At 45.8% G+C, this 23,872-nt stretch overlaps 1 protein-coding gene and 1 pseudogene across 2 annotated transcripts in view; one reads left to right on the top strand and one right to left on the bottom strand.

Annotated features, from left to right (window-relative positions):
* Nucleotides 1–1,423: 1,423 nt before the first annotated feature.
* Nucleotides 1,424–2,140, top strand: LOC309544337 (syncytin-2-like; annotated as a pseudogene). The gene has a single exon. The product of its transcript is annotated as a syncytin-2-like (transcript).
* A 5,874-nt stretch (nucleotides 2,141–8,014) lies between these two features.
* The window catches only part of LOC309550555 (receptor-type tyrosine-protein phosphatase kappa-like), a 408,935-nt gene continuing 393,077 nt past the window's right edge, over nucleotides 8,015–23,872 (bottom strand). The window contains exons 29-33 of the mRNA XM_082250907.1: nucleotides 20,141–20,275; nucleotides 15,406–15,531; nucleotides 15,131–15,282; nucleotides 11,725–11,860; nucleotides 8,015–8,240 (exon numbers count right to left, since the gene is read on the bottom strand). Of these exons, the coding sequence (XP_082107033.1) occupies nucleotides 8,166–8,240; nucleotides 11,725–11,860; nucleotides 15,131–15,282; nucleotides 15,406–15,531; nucleotides 20,141–20,275 (624 nt within the window). The 3' untranslated portion in view covers nucleotides 8,015–8,165. The remainder of the gene's footprint in view (nucleotides 8,241–11,724; nucleotides 11,861–15,130; nucleotides 15,283–15,405; nucleotides 15,532–20,140; nucleotides 20,276–23,872) is intronic.

Genomic DNA, 23,872 nt, shown 5'->3' with positions numbered 1-23,872 from the left:
GGAAGAAACTGCAGACCAAAGTGGAAATGCAGGAAAAGAGGAGATAGACGGCTTTGGGGGCTACACAGGGTCCAGACGACATCTGGGGTCTTGATGGTAAATGGTGTTTATCCAGATCACTTTTTCCAATGATGGCCCACTCAGCTCTTTATCCTGGTCAAGGATGAATATGTGTGCACAGGTGGAGGAGCATTGGGTTGCCCCTAACTTCACTACCACAGCTGAAAACGGTAACGGTACCGAGAAGGCACTCATCCAAACCAGAGTATCCCTTTCAGCGAATTCAGATAGATTATATCATTTTGCCAAAGAGTGGAACGTACGAGAATGTCATGGTCTGTGTGGATCTGTTTTCTGGGTAGCCAAAAGCTTGGCCTGTTCACAGTGCCAATGGCGCTACCACTGCAAAAAATCCTGTCTGAGATAGTTTGTCACTGGGGGCTGCCTGGAACGTTCGAGTCGGATCGCAGATCACACTTCACTGGTCAGATCTTTGCAGAGGTATGTAAGGCGCTTCACATGAACCAGGGATTCATCCTCAAAGTAGCGGTAAGGTTGAACGGGTGAATAGAACTTTTAAAAAGCCATGGCCTGAATGTCTTTCCATTGTTTTTTACCCCATCAGGAATGCCCCTAGACAGCCCCATGGGTTATCACCCTACAAGGTTTAGTTTGGGAGTCAACCAAAGACTGGATTGTAGTTTCCTCAGCAGCTGTCATCTTTACATTCTCAGCTGATGGGTAGGTACAGTCCCGGCAAAAGGAGCTCCAAAAGGTCCATCAAAGGGTTCGGGAGTCTCTTCCAAACCCTGACACGATGACCGCTGTACATTCTATTCAACCAGGTGACTGGGTCGTTGTGAGGAAACATTAAAGGCTGGGATGGGAGCCGAGGTATTCCGAGCCATACCAGGATCAGCTAACAACGCCGACTTCTTTGAAGCTTAACTGGATCCACCCTAGCCAGTGCAAAAATCTGCTCAACTCTATCAAAGAATGATAACGAGCAGTATCGTTTTTATTTATATTTTTAGCTTAGTGTATTTTAGCGAGGGTAATGATGAACAGCATCCCAACCTATTGTTTAAAATGCACCTTCAGCTGGCTAAGGTGGCAAACAGGACTAATTGCTGGGTGTGCTCCAAACCCCCACCTAGCTATTACACCCCAGCAATGGCAAACATTCGTATTGGGATGAAGACAGCCAGGAAACACTTGTCAATAGAATTTAATGACAGATTCCTAGACGGTAACATCAGTTATTGTTTAAATGTTAGCCCGGACGCTTGCACTTTGTTGGCAAATCCAATTTGGTTATCGGACAATTAGGTAGTCCACAGATGTGCTTTAACTTTAGTTTTGGCACCGGGACTAGATTTGTAGGATCTACAACCTGTGAGACAGGTATATCTCACCAATGAAACTCTGGGTCTTTTAAATAACACCAACAGACCGGCTTGCATCTGCTGGAAGGATGGTTGTGACGTACAGACTAAGGGAGCAATCCCTTAGTCTATTATGTTACTTCTTAGTGCCCGTGACCAACAGGAAAATTCTTCATGTACGGTATTAACAGGTCACTATTACTTTTATGTGGTTCTGCAGCTTAAAAGGTAACGCCCCCTAATGCAAAAGGTTTGTGTGCTTTAGTAAAGCTCGTACCAGCATCATACATTGCTGCTGATCGTGAGGTTTTCCTTTTAAGGAAGGCAAGGTTGCAAGACAGGACTCGCAGAGAGCTGTTTTCTTCTCACCATCATGGGCATGGTTCCCGGCTTGGACTAAGTGGGGGATCGAGCTGGTGAAACGGTTGAATCATTTCTTGTCCATTGTGGATGAGATGTTCAATGAAACTGTTGAAGCTGTAGGGAAATTACTCAAGAGCATAGACAAATGAAGACTTTAGTACTGCAGAAGAAAATGGCACTAGATTACCTTTTAGCTTCCAAGGGGGGTTTGTGTGAATTCATAGGAGAAGACTGTTGTACCTGGAATAACAGACACCAGTGATAAGGTCCAGGCCCCTATAGATAAGGTAACTTCACTGCAAGGCAGAGCCAGAGCTATAACTATCGAGGGTTGGAATATTTTTAAGGCTTTGGGAGGTTTTGGGTATTTCTTGTTCTCCATTGGATCTTGAATGAAGGAAATAGAAGAATATATACTTATGTTGTTTTTGTTTCTATTCCTCCTATATGCCATGGTGAAATTATCCTATTGTCTGGTCGACCGAGTCACGCAAGTCTGAACAAATGACCACATCCTTATCACTGAGACAGGACGCCCCGAAACCCTACCCCTGCATTAGATGCCAAGGATTCCAGCCCTATCCCAACATTGCCTATGAGGAGATGATCCAGAGGGTGCACACCCTGTTTTACTCCACCAGGGAGAGGTAACCAGAGAACCCTTACTAGGTTATCTAGAATGGAGCGCTGGATGCAAAAAAAGGTTGCCTTGGAGTATGGTTATGACTACCCCTATGCTCCAAGGGAGGTCATGCTGCTAGTGGAGAAATTCAGGGACTGGTGGTGCGATGAGCTTATTTGGGACTATCTCTTTGTCCCTTAGCCGTATCGGGACTCCCCAACGGAGGGATTGAAGGACAAATTTAGCAAAGTCAAAACTCAATGGTATTAAGGGCGCTCCATCTACATAGATAGGGTGGAGGTCCGCCGTCCGGATGGTTCCAGACATGCTTGGTCCATCCGGGTCAAAACTGAAAATGGAGAATATGTTCAAGTACCTCATCCAGATCACTACATTTGAAAGTAAGACTCTTTAATGTCTCACCGAAAGCAGGAGGAGTTCAGGAACCATCCATTATGCCCCCAATTACCTTTAGGAGGGATGGGCCACCTCCAGGCTCACCTGCCCCCTATCTATCCATTAGCTGCATGTGCTTCCACTGTGAAGGCTCTTATAAATTCATTAGAGTTACGACTGCAGGTATACAGGGAGCCGTGAAGTGGCCCTGCAGCTTTCACATGCGTTTGCAAATGTGTGCTAACTAAACCCCTGTTTTGACGCAAACTGTTAGACAGGTTAATCTGGTTGGTAAGCAAACTGGATAGCAAATTGAACTGGGAATTTTACTTTTTTTTGTTTCATGTGCGTTGGCCTTCCATGTGTTCTTTGCTATGAAGGCCAGTAATAGGTGGGGGCAGAGGCCATTTTCTTTCCTATTACAAACTGTATATTTGTTTTTTAATTCAGTATTTTAAAATTAATTGAATAAAGGTATGTAAACTTTTTTACTTGTTTGGTTGTGCATTTATTTGACCATTGGATGGGTAATTACAGTCCCACTACATTTTCTCTTTTTGGATGTGATAGCTCCCCTTTTTAGATGTAATGTAGCAACCGCTGCTGTAACTCAAATCCCGGACGACGCCCACAAATGTAGCACTGTACCCGTAGGGCTTGCTGTGTGATGACTTGTTGGGCCTCCTCTGATTACCAGCACACACTCACTCACACAGTTCACACATACCTCCTTACTCCCGATGGCTAGTCACTCAATCAACAGTCCAGGGGTTTTGGTGTTTAGTGTTTATTTTGGAACATTGATGGGAGAAGTTAATAGTGGGATAGTCCAACTGTAACTATTCACAATGGATAAGGACAACTCCCACTTTGCCTCACCAGGTTGCTTGAGGAAGCAGCTGCACTGCTTAATCCATACTGCCACATGTATGGAATGGGTTAAGTCTCCTTGCTCTTTCTCTCTAGCAAAAGACAGCGAATCTACATTCTCTTCGGGACACTCACTAGCATCCCTTTTACCGACACCCATCCACTGACTCTCCTAGCCCCCCTTAGGTCAGGCCCCTTGACACAGATCTATACTCACTTTATTGCAGAATCAGATCCTCCAGTGTCTCCCCTTTCAGGCAGCTTCACAGAACCTTTGGGTTCAGTTCCTCTCTAGCTCTCTCTAGGCCCACAGGTTGACTACCTGAGGCCGCATGGCACCTCTACAGAGGAGGAGGCAGTCGCCCCCTCCCTCTGGGACTCCGCTATACAGACGAAAGACCCCGGGCACATGTGCTCCTTGCATTTATACAGTATCCCAGCATGCACAGATGCACTTTCCTCTGCCAAATCCCCAGGGCTGTATCAAACACCTGTGCACTCATTTGTCAGGTTTCCTCCCACTGTCCAACATGCCTCCCTATTGGACCAGTGTGAAACACTCTGCAGACAGAATGAGTTGCACCTGAGCACATTGAGCAGACCTCACTAACAGATCCTGCTCCCTGGTAGGTAAATGGAGCATGGGATCCAAACACCCCCACCAGCATGCAGATGTAGTCAGATATTCAGAGGCCCTGAAAAGGGTGAGGTAGTCCTACTCCCAGAAGAGCTGGCTGTAGTCCCCTATTTCTATATGCTTAGTTTGAGGAAAGAAGGGTGACCCCTGAATGCAACCCACATCTATAGTGTCCTACAGAGAAGAGTGGAGTGGCAACCGCAGCCTGGACTCTGACAAGGCCAGGACTCCAACTCATTTCGCCCCCCCCCCCCCCAGAGCTTAGTCATGGGGATCAGGAGATCTTTATGGTTAAGTAGAGGCTAAAATGAGGTGGAAAAGGCTAATTAGGCCAGGCCTTGTGTTCTCTGCAGTGAGTGCTATCCCCCCTGGAGGTTCTGGGAGAAGTTTATGGGAACTAGAGGAGCAGCTGCAGCAGTCCTGTCTCTGGAATGATTGGTAGGGAGCCAAATGACCCTGGGAGGAGAGAGAGTGTAGTACCAATGGGTTAAAGTTGACTACTGAGAATGTGTTAGCAGGAAGTTAGGGGTTAATTTGAATTTAAACTACATAAAATAAATATATATATATACACAAACAACAACACACAATATTACCAAAAGTATTGGGACACCTGACTTTACACGCACGTGTTTTTTAATGACATCCCAGTCTTAGTCCGTAGGGTTCAATATTGGGTTGCCCACCCTTTGCAGCTATAACAGCTTCAACTCTTCTGAGAAGACTGTCCACAAGGTTTAGGAGTGTCTATGGGAATGTTTGATCATTCTTCCAGAAGCGCATGTGTGAGGTCTGTAAAGGAGCCGCAACCCACACTGTACTCATAAACTTCCGTCAGTATGCAGCTTCCTCCCAGCTAATCCACATACACATATACAGTGGGTACGGAAAGTATTCAGACCCCCTTAAATTTTTCACTCTTTGTTATATTGCAGCCATTTGCTAAAATCATTTAGGTTCATTCTTCTTCCTCATGAATGTACACATAGCACCCCATACTGACAGAAAAACACAGAATTGTTGACATTGTTGCAGATTTATTAAAAAAGAAAAACTGAAATATCACATGGTCCTAAGTATTCAGACCCTTTGCTGTGACACTCATATATTTAACTCAGGTGCTTTGCATTTCTTTTGAACATCCTTGAGATGGTTCTACACCTTAATTTGAGTCCAGCTGTGTTTGATTATACTGATTGGACTTGATTAGGAAAGCCACACACCTGTCTATATAAGACCTTCCAGATCACAATGCATGTCAGAGCAAATGAGAATCATGAGGTCAAAGGAACTGCCTGAAGAGCTCAGAGACAGAATTGTGGCAAGGCACAGATCTGGCCAAGGTTACAAAAAGATTTCTGCTGCACTTAAGGTTCCTAAGAGCGCAGTGGCCTCCATAATCCTCAAATGGAAGACGTTTGGGACGACCAGAACCCTTCCTAGAGTTGGCCGTCCGGCCAAACTGAGCTATCGGGGGAGAAGAGCCTTGGTGAGAGAGGTAAAGAAGAACCCAAAGATCACTGTGGCTGAGCTCCAGAGATGTAGTCAGGAGATGGGAGAAAGTTGTAGAAAGTCAACCATCACTGCAGCCCTCCACCAGTCGGGGCTTTATGGCAGAGTGGCCCGACGGAAGCCTCTCCTCGGTGTAAGACACATGAAAGCCCGCATGGAGTTTGCTAAAAAACACCTGAAGGACTCCAAGATGGTGAGAAATAAGATTCTCTGGTCTGATGAGACCAAAATAGAACTTTTTGGCCTTAATTCTAAGTGGTATGTGTGGAGAAAACCAGGCACTGCTCATCACCTGTCCAATACAGTCCCAACAGTGAAGCATGGTGGTGGCAGCATCATGCTGTGGGGGTGTTTTTCAGCTGCAGGGACAGGACGACTGGTTGCAATCGAGGGAAAGATGAATGCGGCCAAGTACAGGGATATCCTAGACAAAAACCTTCTCCAGAGTGCTCTGGACCTCAGACTGGGCCGAAGGTTTACCTTCCAACAAGATAATGACCCTAAGCACACAGCTAAAATAACGAAGGCGTGGCTTCACAACAACTCCGTGACTGTTCTTGAATGGCCCAGCCAGAGCCCTGACTTAAACCCAATTGAGCATCTCTGGAGAGACCTAAAAATGGCTATCCACCAACGTTTACCATCCAACCTGACAGAACTGGAGATGATCTGCAAAGAGGAATGGCAGAGGATCCCCAAATCCAGGTGTGAAAGACTTGTTGCATCTTTCCCAAAAAGACTCCTGGCTGTATTAGATCAAAAGGGGGCTTCTACTAAATACCGAGCAAAGGGTCTGAATACTTAGAACCATGTGATATTTCAGTTTTTCTTTTTTAATAAATCTGCAACAATGTCAACAATTCTGTGTTTTTCTGTCAGTATGGGGTGCTATGTGTACATTCATGAGGAAGAAGAATGAACTTAAATGCTTTTAGCAAATGGCTGCAATATAACAAAGAGTGAAAAATTTAAGGGGGTCTGAATACTTTCCGTACCCACTGTACATTTCGTTTCATGTCCTTTTGGTTAGGCAATACAACGAGAGATCGAGAGAGACTTTGCTTTCACATAATGACTGCTACGGATCATCCACTGTACATGATTGGAATAGAATGTCGAGCCTGATTAGTAGGTCTGTGTGATGTCATTTGTCACTGCCATCTTGAAGAACATCAGTAAAAGTGTGGAAGCCTTAATATCTGTGTGGACTTTCCCTTCCTGGTAACATAAAGGCTAATATAATGGTCGGGGATGTTGTGGGAAGGCCTCTGGCAAGGACTTGGACACAATATTGTGAAGGCTTACACACTACCAACAGTGGGTTCCTGTCCTATTCGTGAAGAAGCAGGGTGGGAGCCTGGGGATTTGGTGCCAACATCTAGCAAATCACAAATCCCCTTACATGTGGGATTGCTGTAGAAGCAGAGAATCACTATGGCACTTGCCATTACTACAGTGATCACTGCTGTCTTCAGGATCCTGACCCCAACAAGCAACTCCCGGTGGTTACTATGCAGCCACATAGCAGGGATACAAGTTACAGAATGCCTTCAATTTTGCTCAATGAAGTCAAGGCATTCTCAGATTGGATGAGGTGGAGATCATGACCTCCCCACCCTGCTTCTCCCTCTCCTCCAATCAGAGAACATCTTGCATTCACTGAGAAAATGGCAAGGTAATCCGTAAATGGCGTCCAAGCCAGCAACTCCCTGTGGTTACAATGCAGGCTCGGCACGGAAGATAGTGGCGATCCTTGTTGTAATGATTTTCTGCTTCTACAGCGACTCCACAGGTATGGAATATGTATTATACTTACATTGTGCCAAACTGGACAAAGGTAACATATGCAAATAAATCTGTACCTGGAGTTCAGCTTTATGGGATTGTTATAGAAGTTGCTTTTTTTTATATTGGAGTTATAAATGTGATATTTTCTTGGGAGTAATGCTTGACAAGGTTACAGCACAAAGTCTACATGGGACTGATCACACTGATTACTATTGATATTTATTAAACGGGATTTATATATCACAGAAATTTTGCACAGCACTTTCCAAAAAATATATACATATATAAAATAATGCATTGAGCCCTTTTTACATTTAAGTGCCTATACTGGGATCTGCTTAATCAACAGAGAGGCCCAGGAACCCATTAGTGTAAGAACTGGCCCATCTCCATCCTGAGCCCCCTGTACTCCCCCCTTTATCCTTCACTAGGTTCCATTGTCCATGTGGACCACCATGCAGCGGCCCAGAATGCACTGACAGCAGGTCCAGCTCTGTCTATCATTTGGAATTTCATTGACCCGGGTTTCCTGGCTGGACCCTGCTGGTTCCATGGCTGGGGAAGTCATTGGATGACGGGTTGGGATTATTTGTTATTTGAAGTTCCCGTAGGTTTCAAATGAATCCAGATAACTCTGAGCCAGGGTGTAGCAGAAAGAGTATTGTTCCTGCGGAGAGAGGAATGGACAGTATTTTAAAGTCACATTATGGCATAAAAAGAAAATAAACTCTGCTTTACTCAATATTTCCAACATTTACCGTTTTTAATCAATGACACCACCAAGATACTAATAGATTTCCTTTTTATCTCTCACCTCTAATATTGGAACTCCCTCCTCGTTGGCCTACCTCTACACAGACTGTCCTCCTTCAGTCTATTATAATGCTGTTGCCAGACTCATACACCTTACCAACCCCTCAGTGTCTTTCCCTCTTTGCCAATCCCTCCACTGGCTTCAATTTAGTGTCCAACAACCCTCTCTGCCAATTAGTCCACTGGCTTTCATTCAGTGTTCTCCAACCCTATTTGCCAATCCCTCCACTGACTTCAATTCAATGTCCTCCACCCCTCTCTGCCAATCCCTCCACTGGTCTACAATCAGTATCCTCCACCCCTCTCTGCCAATCCCTCCACTGGTCTACAATCAGTGTCCTCCACCCCTCTCTGCCAATCCCTCCACTGGTCTACAATCAGTGTCCTCCAACCCTCTTTGTCAATCACTTCACTGGCCTCCATTAAGTGTCCTTCACCCCTCTCTGCCAATCCCCCACTGCCTTTTAATCAGTGTCCTCCGCACTTCTTTGCCAATCAACCCACTGATTTATTTTCGGTGTCCACGACCCTTTCTGCCAAACCCTCTACTGGCTTCTATTCAGTGTCCATCACCCCTCTCTGCCAATCCCTCCCTTGGCTTCCATTTAGTGTCCATCACCCCTCTCTGCCAATCCCTCCCTTAGCTTCTATTCAGTGTCCATCACCCCTCTCTGCCAATCCCTCCCTTAGCTTCTATTCAGTGTCCATCACCCATCTCTGTCAATCCCTCCCTTGGCTTCTATTCAGTGTCCATCACCCCTCTCTGCCAATCCCTCCCTTGGCTTCCATTTAGTGTCCCCCACTCCTCTCTGCCAATCCCTTTACTGGCCTGCAGTCAGGGTCCTCCACCCCTCTTTGCCAATCCCTCCACTGGCTTTCATTCAGTGTCCTCCACCCATCTCTGCCAATCCCTCCACTGGCTTCAATTCAATGTCTTCCACCCCTCTCTGCCAATCCCTCCACTGGTCTACAATCATTATCCTCCAACCCTCTTTGTCAATCCCTTTACTGGCCTTTATTCAGTGTCCTCTACCTTTTTCTGCCAATCCCTCCATTGGCTTCCATTCAGTGTCCTTCACCCATCTCTGCCAATCCCTCCACCGGCCTCCATTCAATGTCCTCCACACTTCTTTGCCAATCCCCCCACTGGCTTCTTTTTGGTGTCCATCACGACCCTTTCTGCCAAACCCTCTACTGGCTTCTATTCAGTGTCCAACACCCCTCTCTGCCAATCCCTCCCTTTGCTTCCATTTAGTGTCCTCCACTCCTCTCTGCCAATCCCCCTACTGGCCTACAGTCAGCATCCTCCACCCCTCTTTGCCAATCCCCCCTCCCCACTGGCTTCTAGTTTCTAGCTTCTAGCTCAGGGGTCTTCAAACTACGGCCCTCCAGTTGTTCAGGAACTACAATTCCCATCATGCCTAGTCATGTCTGTGAATGTCAGAGTTTTACAATGCCTCATGGGATGTGTAGTTCCGCAACAGCTGGAGGGCCGTAGTTTGAGGATCCCTGTTCTAGCTGGACTTTATCTCTGGATATTTTAGCCAAGGATATACAGTGTGTATATGTTTATATATATATACACATTGTATATATCTTGTGAATCTACTGTACATATTAAATATTCAATTTGGGATGTTTTATCCCATTTTGATTTAGAAGAAATTTTATATAAAACAAAATGTTACCCTCACCTTTACAGACTGTCAGACCCTCTGTGCATCCCCTGATTTAAACTCTGGCACCTAATATTCATCTTGCTGATGAAAAATCTCTGTCTCTGAGCTCTACCTTCTAAACTACCCTTGAGAAAGGATGGCAACACTGGGTCAATTGGTGTAACAGCATAAACTTTGATTGTGATGACTGTTTTTGGCATTTTGTTGTTGTATTGTAAACTCAACATAATATATAAGGCTGTATTCAGGGGCGTACGTACAGGGGTCACAATTGCAACCCGGCCCCATGCTCCAGGGCCTGTGCCCCTAACCTGTGCGCCTGTATAGGAGGGGTGGTGAGCAGTTGCAAGAGGAAAATGGAACGTATTGGTTCCTCTACATGCCACCCATCCTATCCACCTCCTGCTGTGATCGTACCCCTATGTGATGCCCTGGGCCCTCTCAGTGCTTCCAGGTTCCCCCCTCCCCTCTCCTGACGGCTGCTGTGGGGGATGCTGTCAGAATGGAGAAGGGGAAGGGGCCAGTAAATGTGCCTTTCCTTGTCTTAATGAATAGAGCCAGTAATCGGTAGCGATCATTCATAGCTAAGGCATAGTAAACTGTGTTTACTATGCTTTAGTTTGTGAATGAACGTTAAGCCTCTGTACAGAGATAATCCTGTCCATAAAAATGGAAAAAAATAATAATAAAAAAAAAAACTACTGACACCAGTGGCAGAACTACCAAGGGTGTAAAGATTGCGTAGAGGTTTCATTTGCATTTGCAACCGGGCCCTGGCGTTCTGCCACCGTGGGGGCCTAAAGATGTCAGGAAGGGGGCCTACTCCAGAACGCGTAAAAAAGGGTCCTGCTGCAGGACCATAATAAAGGGCCCCGAGATGGGCGTAAAGGGCCCCAGCTGGGAGTCAGGGGGGCTCTTGATGGCACTGGGGCCCTGAAGATTCTAGATACGCCTCTGGCTGTATTGTTTTGCAGCTTTGCAATGCCCTTTGCACATTTTCCTTTGTAACCTTTTGTATTGAGAAACCCCCTCAAATAAACTATTGCAAACAACCCCTCTACACATACCTGCACGTTTGGCTAATCCAGAGGGAGGGAGGAGCTCAGAACTGTTCTTAAAAACTATACTGAAAGGGCTAAACCTACACAATCAGTGTGCTGGTAAAACATGGACCCAGGATTGGAAAATTCATTCCTTCCAAGTTCTACAAAGCGTCCAATCTCTAGGACTCAAACCGGGTTCCATCAATCTTTGAGGAAACTGAAAGTTCTGTTTTCCCCATATAGCAGGAGAACCCTGTAGACCCTCAAATTGTCTGGGTAAGAAACCTGGGTGACAAATCCTTTTTATACCATAACAGGTAACGGTTTTTGTACCATTACAAATGACTGTATTTGGCCCATATACAGTGCATTGCGAAAGTATTCGGCCCCCTTGAACTTTTCAACCATTTGCCACATTTCAGGCTTCAAACATAAAGATATAAAACTGTAATTTTTTGTGAAGAATCAACAACAAGTGGGACACAATCATGAAGTGGAACGAAATTTATTGGATATTTCAAACTTTGTTAAGGTCGAAAAGTTCAAGGGGGCCGAATACTTTCGCAATGCACTGTATCACAACATATAGGCAGTATATCTAGAATACACAAAATACCACATTGGGAATGAACTGGCAGCGTCTCCTCCGGAGGGAACGCATGGCCTGCGACACATCTAGACAGCCGTCACTGCGGATCTGCTCGCAGAGTATGATTCCGGCACAGAAGAGACCCGAGCGGCTCGCTCCATCGCTGTGTAAACACAAAAAAATGTATAGAACGCAAAATAATTATTCCGTTGGCAATTGTTAGTGAATATGTTAGTGAAAATGCAGGATGCAGAAGTTTTTTGGCAGTTAAAATATGTTAGAATTGGTGCAGTAAATCTAGTAAATATACATACTGTATACATAGGAAGGCCAGCGGCCATATGATCAAAGCATCCTGCAGACTGACAAAGCCTGAGCAGACCATGGGGGCTGTAATAGACCTCAGATCACCCACCTGAAAAGAGCAAAACTGGGCCAGCCCCCATTGTATAGATGACTTAAGTTCCAAATATTGACACAAAATATTGTACAGACATAAAGTTAACCACTGACACCACAAAGCTAATAATTTACTCCCTTGTTATCTCTCACCTCGCCTGTGGCAACTTTCCCTCCCTAAAGCCCTGTACACACGCTCCGATAATTGTACGATAATCGTACGACTAATGTTTCGTAAATTGTTGCATGTTACTAAAATCGAAACCAACTCTACGTACAAACCATCAGATTTTCTTTGTATGATTCACTGATCAAGTGTATTTTTCGTAGCTACGTATCGGAAGTGATGTATATACGTCTGACCCCTGCGGATTATTTTACTGTTTCCGATCATGCGTGGTATTTGTCGATCGACTTTTAGCGTACGAATACTGTACTGACGAAACGATTATCGTTCGAGAAGATGTCGTACGACAGAAGTTTTCCTGTTTGTCCCTTCGGATTTTGTTGAACCAACTGTCGTGATCGGTTGTCGAAAGCTGTGTACTAACGATCAGATTATCGTGAGATCAGGTCGAAAGCGAGGTTTGTCGTACGATTATCGGAACGTGTGTACGGGGCATTAGCCTACCTCTACACAGACTATCACCCATCACCCTTCAGTTTATTATGTATACTGCTGCCAGACTCATCCACCTAACCGGTCACTCAAGGTCCACTCCTCTCTGCCAAACCATCCATTGGCTTCCGCTCGTTCATTGAAGAAAATTCTAAATAGTAACAACATATAAAGCTACCTGCAACTCTGCCCCAGCTACATTACCAACCCCATTTCAAAATATCACCCATACCATCCTCTCTGCTCCTCCTAAGATCTCCTGTAATCAAGCTCGCTTGTTGCCTCCTCCCATGCTCAACACCAGGATATCTCCAGAGCCTCTCCCATCCTCCAGAACTCCCTACCCCAATCTATCAGTCTATCTCCAACTCTGTTGTCTTTTGGCATTCCCTGAAAACTCATCCTTTCAGGGAATCCTATCCCTCTTCCAGTGCTGTATCTTGGCCTAGGCCGACAAGGCCCAGGCCTAGGGCGGCACTTTGCAGGGGGGCAGCAAAAAAAGCTGCTCACCGCAATTAAAAAAACAGCCTCCTCCCGGCTCCCACACGAAAACGGTTCCTGCCGGCTCGCGCTACACTTAGTTTAGTGCCAGTATTATGGGGCGAATTGAGCCAGAGGGCAGGGTCCAGGAAGCAAATCAGTCTGGCACCCCCATAAAGCAGTCACACTGCTACCTGCCAGTATGATAGGCAGCATTAATGGGCACTGATAGGCTACACTGGTTGCCACTGATGGGGCTGTACTGATGGCCACTGATGAGGCCACACTGATATGCTGCACTGATGGGCAGTAATGAGGCGGCACTGATGAGGCTACACTGATGGGCAGTAATGAGGCGGCACTAATGGGCACTGATGAGGCTGAACTTATGGGAACTGATAAGGCTATGCTGATGGGCACAGATAGACTGTGGTTGTGGTCTGCGGTGTACAGATGACAGGGCGGATCATAAACAGGAAGAGGTGTGGCCTTTACAGGAAGGGGTTAAATTATGGGGTGCACAAACTTAGTCAGGCCTAGGGCAGCACAAAACCTAAATACACCACTGCCCTCTTCTACCTAACAGCTGAATTTACACATATCGATCAACTCATCTTTCCACAATAATACCTTTTGATATGCCACAGGAATAGACAACTCCACCATCCCAGTGTACAGTAATTCAAGCATGGCTTCTGATAATTGGGTAAGAATTAGGTACTAGCAACCAGAGATGTATAGTAACTAAGTAGAACTACTTCACTACTGTACTTAAGTACCGAAAGGCGGTATCTGTACTTTCCTAGAGTAGAATTTTTTTCTCCTACTTTCACTTTTACTTCACTACATTTTTTCAATGATTTCAATACTTCTACTCCGATTTTTTTTTTTTTGTGCTGCATAGTTACTCGTTACTATTATAAAAATTACCACTGCCAGAACAGTAGATGGCAGGTTTCATGAAGCTCAAAACATGTGTATTATCAGCGCATACGAAAATAAAAGCTGCTGTATGTATAAATAAAAACAATATGATGTTCAAACTTTTGACTTCTTTCTTTAATAACTACATAACACAGTACTTGTACTTTTACTTTCAGTACTTGAGTAGCAATTTTTTTTTCAAAACTACTGGTACTTTTACTTTCAGTACTTGAGTAGCAAATTTTTTTTAAAAAACTACTTGCAATACTTAAGTACAAAAAATGTTGAATACTTTAGTACTTCTACTCAAGTCACTTTTTGATTGAGCACTTCCACTTCTACTCAAGTCACTTTTTGATGGAGCACTTGTACTTTTACTCAAGTATGGGTTTCGAGTACTTTATACAAATCTGACTGCATCCACATTCTGTTCCGTTTTTGACGGCTCACTATCAGAATGATTGCAGAGGAAAAGGGAATTGCCAAGTTAATTGTTCATGAAATCATGACTCCGGATTTAAACATAAGACAGGACACCATTTTGGTAGTGTGGATAACGTTCCAAAGAGTCACTACGCAGGCTCTGAACACCATCCTACTTGCAGACTTCCAGGGATGCTATGATGAATGGAAAAATCGCTGCGAGCGTTGTGTCCACTCAAAAGGTGCATACCTTAAAGGAGGTCATGTTCAATTGTAAAATTTTTTAATAAAAAATATTTCTAAAATATCATTCTCATTACTTTCTGGACACACCTTGTATTATAGTTCTGCTTTAAGATCTGTAGTTCTAGTCCTGGCCTCAGTTCCCCCTTGGCATGAAGTCTATATATTTGTGTGGACTTCCTGTGCATGTTCTGGTTTTTTCTCACAAATCAAAACTTTTCCACCTAAATCAGCTCACCAGGACATCACCAACCCATCACCAGTCCATCATACATCACTGGTCCCTGCATGGGCCATGAGCCAGTATGAATTTTAGGTCAACCACAGAGGAAATGCTGAACTTACCAGCAGGTCACCAGGATGTGACTTTCAGGCGCCGTCATCTGGTGCTTTTCCACCTCTCCAATCAGACTGATGATGGCTGCTGGATTCTCTGGGAGAGGTTTGTCCAGGGGCCAGGAGTCCAAGCACCACAGCTTCACCTCTATGCTGTTGGTCTGTGGATAACAGAGCTCACTCAATACTTACATTCGTTATTCCTGCTAATGAATATACAATCTGAGGAATACAGAGATTGTCTGGCTTACTAGCTCCTCCGGGTGGCTGCCCCCCAATCTCACTTTGTTAGTCTTCCTCAGGCTGAGTGTTAAGCCTGTGAATCCATTCCTAGAAGTCCTTGAGGTCATCCTGACCTTGTAAATCCCATAACCAGTCTCTCCTTTATCTGGAAAGAATCGACAACCGTTCTGTAGAAGATAAAATGGTTATACTCATCCCAAGTCACAGGGTTTCATAATACAAATGCTAAAAATAACAAAACAAAAGAATAGTGAGATCATATAGGATGGTGGGATGGTGAAGAATGGTGGGATGATGAAGGACAGTGGGATGTAAAGGACGATGTGATGGTGAAGTTTGGTGGGGTAGAGAAGGACAATAAATTGGTAAAGGACGGTGGAGTGACGAAGGGAAGGTGGAATGGTGAAGAATGGTGGGATGATGAAGGACAGTGGGATGTAAAGAAGGATGTGATGGTGAAGTTTGGTGGGATAGAGAAGGACAATGAGTTGGTAAAGGACGGTGGAATAATGAAGGGAAGGTGGAATGGTGAAGAATGGTGGGATGATGAAGGACAGTGGGATGTAAAGGACGATGTGATGCAGGGGCTTAACTACAGGGGTTGGAATTGCAACCGGGCCCCATGCTCCAGGGGGCCTGTGCGGCTCCCCTGTACACCTGGATAGGAGGGTGGGGGGGGGCGGCGGGGGGCAGCATGTAGAGAAATCACTGTCCTCCTTTTTCCTCCTGTAGTTGCAGGTGGAAAATGGAGGAGATTGGTTCCTCTGTATGCTGCCTCCGTCACTCCTCCTATCCAGTTTACTTGTGTTCTGCTGTCTCTGGGCCCCTGTGTGCTCCCCTGCACCCCCCCCCCTCTACCGTGCTCCCTTCTCTCTCCTGCTGCTGCAGGGGATGTGTCACAAATAAAGAACCAGGAAGGGGGTAATTTACCAGCTCCTTTCTTTTCTGAATGGACAGAGTTCATAGGGGGAGGCCCCAAGATGGCAGGAAGGGGGCCCACTGCAGAACTTGTGAAAGGGTCCTGCTGTGGGACCATAATAAAGGGCACTGCAACGAGAGTAAAGGGCCCCAGGATCAATGGGAAGAGCCCCAGGCTTGAAGGGAAGGGCCCTGGCAAGGGGTCCGGGGGGTCCTTCATGGTTTCTTGTATGAAGGTTCTAGTTACGCCTCTGATGTAATGGTGAAGTTTGGTGGGACAGAGAAGGACAATAAATTGGTAAAGGACGGTGGAATGATGAAGGGAAGGTGGGATGATGAAGGACAGTGGGATGATGAAAGACAGTGGGATGTAAAGGACGATGTGATGGTGAAGTTTGGTGGGATAGAGAAGGACAATGAGTTGGTAAAGGACGGTGGAATGATGAAGGGAAGGTAGGATGATGAAGGACAAGTGATTAATGGGGAGTACTCGGATTGGGCGGGTGTGGAAAGTGGGGTCCCCCAGGGTTCTGTCCTGGGACCAATCCTGTTTAATTTATTCATAAATGATCTAGAGGAGGGGATATCTAGTACAATCTCAGTATTTGCAGATGATACTAAATTAGGCATGCCAATATCTTCTATGCAGGATGTGGAAATCTTGCAAGCAGACCTGAACAAAATAACGGGGTGGGCAACCACATGGCAGATGAGGTTTAATGTAGAAAAATGTAAAGTAATGCACTTGGGTGCCAGAAACCAGAAAGCAAGCTATTCACTAGGGGGTGAACCTCTGGGTGAGTCTAGGATGGAAAAGGACTTGGGGGTACTGGTAGACAACAGGCTTGGCAGTGGCATGCAATGCCAAGCCGCCGCAAGCAAAGCCAACAGAATACTGGGATGTATAAAAAGGGGGATTCACTCAAGAAATAAAGAGATTATTCTCCCGCTCTACAAGACTCTGGTCCGGCCACATCTGGAGTATGCTGTCCAGTTCTGGGCACCGGTCCGCAGGAAGGATGTGCTGGAACTGGAGAAAGTCCAGAGGAGGGCAACAAAAATAATTAGGGGAATGGAGGACATCGGCTATGAGGAAAGACTACAAGCACTGAACCTATTCTCTCTGGAGAAGAGACGATTGAGGGGGGATATGATATCAATGTACAAATACTGTACTGGCGACCCTAGCATAAGGAACAAACTATTCAGAGAAAGGGAATACAATAAGACACGTGGCCACTCACTAAAACTTGAGGAAAGGCGGTTTAACCTTAAAGTGCGTAAGGGGTTCTTCACTGTAAGAGCGGTAAGGATGTGGAATTCTCTTCCACAAGCAGTCGTATCAGCGGGGAGCATCGATAGTTTCAAAAAACTATTAGATGTACACCTTAAAGACCACAACATACAGGGGTACACAATGTACGGTTAAAAGCAAACACACACGCATCATGGGTTGAACTGGATGGACTTGTGTCTTTTTTCAACCTCACTAACTATGTAACTATGTAACTATGTAACATGACAGATAGTGGGATATGAAGGACAGTGGGATGTTAAGGATGGTGGGATAATAAAGAATACTGACATCACAAGGGATAGTAGGATGGTGAAGGGTGGTGGGATGATGAAGGACAAGTGAGAACATGAGAGATGGCAGGATTTGAAGGACAGTGGATGGTAGGATGGTGAAGGACTATGTGACAGTGAAGAATATTTCTCATGTTTGGTTGATGGTACCAGGGCTTTAATAGGTGCAGGAACTCAACCATGACCACACTGTAGGTGGCTCCAACTCTCTCACTTGCAGGGAGATTATCCAGTGGGGATGTTGGCATCTGCACTGCACCCCAGCCACCTGATTCTACCTTGTCCCCATCCTGCACATCCTGTGGGAGCAGCTCGGGAGATCAGATCTATGGGAGCCATTGGGAGACAAGCTGGCACTTGTAAACACAGAAGCTGGACATCTGGGTTTACAAGTGATAGTGGTGGGCAGGGAGGAGAGGGCCTGAGCCAGAGGTGGTGGAACAGAGTTCCACCAAGTTCCAGCTGAAAAAAAGCCCTGGATGGTACCCAATTCTCACTCAATTCTCAGAAGGCATGCCAAATTTAGGCCAGTGGCTGTGGCATGTCTATATACAGGCACCATGAGACACTGACAGATTATAAATACCTATTCTTGTGTAAAATGTACTATACTGAGTACTGGGGTTCGGCACTCCTCCGTACTCAATGTACCAGGGGGCAATATAATAGAGCTGAGAGATGGTGAGATGATGGTATAAGAATGCTGAGTAAGGATGGTGAGTAATGATAGATTAGTCCTCAGGAGGGATGTGTTGGAGCTGGAGAGAGTCCAGAGAAGGGCAACTAAACTAATTAGGGGATTGGAGGACCTTGACTATGAAGAGCGTCTACAATCGCTTGATTTATTCTCCCTGGAGAAGAGACGTCTGAGGGGGGACATGATAGCAATTTATAAATATCTTAATGGGGATCCCAGCTTAGAAAAAAAGCTGTTCATTCGAAGGGATTGCATGAGGACTCGAGGGCATACAATGCGATTAGAGGAGAAGCGTTTTAACCTCAGGCAACGCGGGGGGTTCTTTACTGTTAGGGCAACAAGATTGTGGAATTCTCTACCACAAGAGGTGGTTTCTGCGGGTAGTATGGTGGCTTTCAAAAGACTCTTAGACTTATATCTCAAGGATCAGAACATTCAGGGGTATGGGAGATGATTACAGCCACACATACCTACACAGGTTGAACTAGATGGACTATTGTCTTTATTCAACCTCACCTACTATGTATGTAAGTATATTAAAAAAGAATAGCGCGCAAATGCAAAAGAAATAACTACCAAATCTGAAGAGAGTCCATAAATAAAAATGGGGGTTTGGTCCCACCATATGGCCATATCGTGCTCAAGCCCACTACTGCGTCAAAGTACCCCATTATCAGTGGGTCCTACACTATCCATGAAAAAGAGATGAATCCAGCCTTTCTAACCCTTGGAGATAATACTCCTTGATGGGAAAAATGTGCAAATGCACTACAGGGGACTCCTCCTATATCCACTTGATGGTGGACACTGATTGAGTACAGGTGTATGTGGGGGGTGGGGAGGGCTGCTCAACCTCGATAGTCTGGTCAGACCGAATACATTTTTATTTATGGACTCTCTTCAGATTTGGTAGTAATTTCTTTTGCATTTGCGCGCTATTCTTTTTTAATATACATGTCTTTTGGTTCATAGCTGCAGCAGCTTTGGAAATACATGGGTATGCTCCCCCAAATTTTTTGCCTGTTTATTATGTATTCAGTCTGACCAGACTATCGAGGTTGAGCAGCCCTCCCCACCCCCCACACACACCTGTACTCAATCAGTGTCCACCATCAAGTGGATATAGGAGGAGTCCCCTGTAGTGCATTTGCACATCTCTCCCAGCAAGGAGTATTATCTCCAAGGGTTAGAAAGGCTGGAATCATCTCTTTTTCATGGATAGTGTAGGACCCACTGATAATGGGGTACTTTGACGCAGTAGTGGGCTTGAGCACGATATGGCCATATGGTGGGACCAAACCCCCATTTTTATTTATGGACTCTCTTCAGATTTGGTAGTAATTTCTTTTGCATTTGCGCGCTATTCTTTTTTAATATACATGTCTTTTGGTTCAATGATAGATTAAGGATGGTGAGTGAGGATTAAATATTATGAGGAGTAATGATGAGTAATGATGAGTAATGATGAGTAATGATGAGTAATGATGAGTAATGATGAGTAATGATGAGTTAATGATAGTGAGTAATGATGGAGCAATGATAGCGAGTAACAATGCAGTAATGTCCATGCTGACCTCATGCAGGTCCTGAGCTCTCTGCATCATCACCATCACGGTACATTTATAGTCCCAGACCAGCGCCCAGAAATCGGCCAATGTCTGCTTCATGGGTAGTTGGGTAGCAATCAGTACGTCTTCCTTGCTTTTGGACTGAAAGAATAGAGAACGATGTGGATGAACAACATTCCTAGGAGAGAAGACCACTAAGATACAAAAAAAACCCGAAAAAAGTGATGCTGCTTAAATGTTCTGTGAGATTTTTTGGGAACCGATCACTTTTGATGCTTTCAACCATGGGTTTGATTTACCAAAAAGACAAAACGACTGTGCACTACAAGTGTATTTGGAAGTGCAGTTGTTGTAGATCTGAGGGAGAGATCTGAAATGAGGGGACGCTCTGCTGATTTCTACCATCCAATCAGAGCCGGGACAAGGCGATCCAGCACCCAAAGATGCCAAAATGTACCCCCCCTCCTTCCCTTAGGGTTAGGATCAGGGTGCCCCAATCCTTGCAATAAATGACTGCACCCAGGGCAGCCGCCCCTCCTGCCCACCCCTTGTCCCGCCCTCCTGCCCACCCCTTGTCCCGGCCCTTCATCCAATCATGTAAACCCCCCCTTCCCTTAGGGTTAGGGTCAGGGTGCCCCCATCCCTGCAATAAACCACTGCATCCAGGGGGCAGCCTGCCCCTCCTGCCCACCCCTTGTCCCGGCCCTTCATCCAATCATGTACACCTCCCCCTTCCCTTAGGGTTAGGGTCAGGGGGCCCCCATCCCTGCAATAAACCACTGGACCCAGGGGGCAGCCGCCCCTCCTGCCACCCCTTGTCCCGCCCTCCTGCCCACCCCTTGTCCCGGCCCTTCATCCAATCATGTACACCTCCCCCTTCCCTTAGGGTTAGGGTTAGGGTCAGGGTGCCCCCATCCCTGCAATAAACCACTGCACCCAGGGGGCAGCCTGCCCCTCCTGCCCACCCCTTGTCCCGGCCCTTCATCCAATCATGTACACCTCCCCCTTCCCTTAGGGTTAGGGTTAGGGTCAGGGGGCCCCCATCCCTGCAATAAACCACTGCACCCAGGGGGCAGCCGCCCCTCCTGCCACCCCTTGTCCTGCCCTCCTTCCCACCCCTTGTCCAGGCCCTTCATCCAATCAAGTACAAGCAAAAGCGTTTTTTTTTTTTCTTGCGTGTTCCCCCTCAGATCTACAGCGACTGCACTTCCCACTGCACTTGTAGTGCACAGGGGATTTGCCTTTAGTAAATCAACCCCCATTTCTCAGGTGCGTTTAAAGCATGTTTAAATAGAAGTGAATGGAGGGGGGGTTGCAAAAAAATTAACTTGTGAATGAGGTTCTACAGAGTAAGACAACTATTTTCTGAGATGGTAATTAATTTCTCACAGCCCCGCCTCCTGATACATGTCAGATCTGGGACATTAAAAATATAATAAAAATGTGTTGAGTTAAGCAGTTCTGGACCGGAAAGGATTTGCCCCCTTAGGGCTCTTTCACACGGGCGATCCGATCAGATCCGCCTGTCAGTTTTTTAGGCGGATCTGATCGGATCCACCATGCAGCTCTATGGGGCAGCGGGTGTCAGCGGAGACACCTCCGCTGACACCCGCTGCCATCCGTATCCGATCCTGTCCGTGAAATCTGGACGGATGGAAACCCTATTTTTCCATCCATTCAGTAATCGGATCGGATCGGATGAGAGCGGACAGGCGGTCCGCTCTCATCCGATCCCCCAGAGAGGGCAGCGGGGGCTGTGACACCTCCCTCTCCGCTCTGCAAGCGGAGACGGAGCTGTCATCCGCCGGCTCAGCGGGGATTGCGGATCGATCCCCGCTGAGCAACACGGCGGACCGTGTGAAAGAGCCCTTAATGACCAGGCCATATTTTGCAATTTGGCACTGGGTTACTTTAACTGACAATTGCGCAGTCGTGTGACGCTGTACCCAAATAAAATTGATGTCCTTTTTTTTTCCCACCAATAGAGTTTTCTTTTGGTGGTATTTGATCACCTCTGCGGTTCTTATTTTTTGTGCTATAAACAAAAAAAGAGCGACAATTCTGAAAAAAAAAAATATATATTCTTCACATTCTGCTATAAAACACCCCCCCAAAAAAAAAAAAGTTAAAATCAAAATTTATCTTCATTTTATACCAATTTGTTTTCTGCTACATATTTTTGGTAAAAAAAAAAAAAATCGCAATAAGCGTATTTTGATTGGTTTGCGCAAAAGTTCTCGCATCTACAAACTAGGGGAAAGATTTATCTCATTTTTATTTTTTTTTACTAGTAATAGCGGCAATTTGCGAATTTTTTTGCGGGACTGCGGCATTGCGGCGGACAGATCCAACCCTTGACTGACATTTTTGACACTTTTGGGGAGACCAGTGACATTTCTACAGTAATCAGTGCTATAAATATGCACTGTAATAATGACACTGGCAGGGAAGGGGTTAACCTAGGGGTGATCAAAGGGTTAAATGTGAGCCTAGGGGTTGTTTCTAACTGTTTGGGGGAGAGACTTGTGAAAGGACCATAGAGACATGTGATCCTATATAGAAGGATCACAGGAGCTCTGTGATCATTCCAGGGAGAAGAACGGTCAGATGTGTTTACAACATCCAACCGTCCTTCTCTCTCAGCGGGGAGCGATCGCGGGTGTCAGACGGCAATTACGGGCGCCGCCCCCGTGCATCCCTGCTGCCCCCAGCACCAAGCGTGGGATCGACGTAGTGCTACGTCATTTCGCACAGCCTGTTGCAGTAAAACTGTGGCGGGCGGGCGGCAAGTGGTCAATGAATATTCATATACCAGTAAATGTGAGCCCATTTTTCATAGGTGGAGGTAACGTGAATAGCACATTTATTAGGGACTGGGTCCTTTCAGCTCGGCTCAGCCTGATCCCTCCTGTTAGGGAAGTTGAGGTAATGTAATATACACTATATTGTCAAAAGTATTGGGACGCCTGCCTTTACACGCACATAAAATTTAATGGCATCCCAGTCTTAGTCCGTAGGGTTCAATATTGAGTTGGTCCACCCTTTGCAGCTATAACAGCTTCAACTCTTCTGGGAAGGCTGTCCACAAGGTTTAGGAGTGTGTCTATGGGAATGTTTGAATAGTCTTCCAAAAGCCAGTTTTTGAGGTCAGGCACTGATGTTGGACAAGAAGGCCTGGCTCGCAGTCTCTGCTCTAATTCATCCCAAAGGTGTTCTATCGGGTTGGCGTTAGGACTTTGCAGGCCAGTCAAGTTCCTCCACCCCAAACTCACTCATTCATGTCTTTATGGACCTTGCTTTGTGCACTGGTCCCAATCATTTGGTGGAGGGGGGATTATGATGTGGGTTGTTTTTCAGGGGTTGGGCTTGGCCCCTTAGTTCCAGTGAAGGGAACTCTTAAGGTGTCAGCATATCAAGACATTTTGGACAATTTCATGCTCCCAACTTTGTGGGAACAGTTTCGGGATGGCCCTTTCCTGTTCCAACATGACTGAACCCCAGTGCCCAAAGCATGGTCCATAAAGACACGGATGAGTGAGTTTGGGGTGGAGGAACTTGATTGGCCTACACAGAGTCCTGACCTCAACCCGATAGAACACCTTTGGGATGAAATAGAGGGGATACTGCGACCCAGGCCTTCTCGTCCAACATCAGTGCTTAACCTCACAAATGCGCTTCTAGAAGAATGGTCAAACATTCCCATAGACACTCCTAAACCTTGTGGACAGCCTTCCCAGA

Source organism: Pelophylax lessonae (genome assembly GCF_965119305.1).
Source record: "Pelophylax lessonae genome assembly, chromosome: 1".
NCBI lineage: Eukaryota > Metazoa > Chordata > Amphibia > Anura > Ranidae > Pelophylax > Pelophylax lessonae.
The sequence above is the reverse complement of the archived record's forward strand: the minus strand, read 5'-3'. Positions and strand labels throughout refer to the sequence as shown.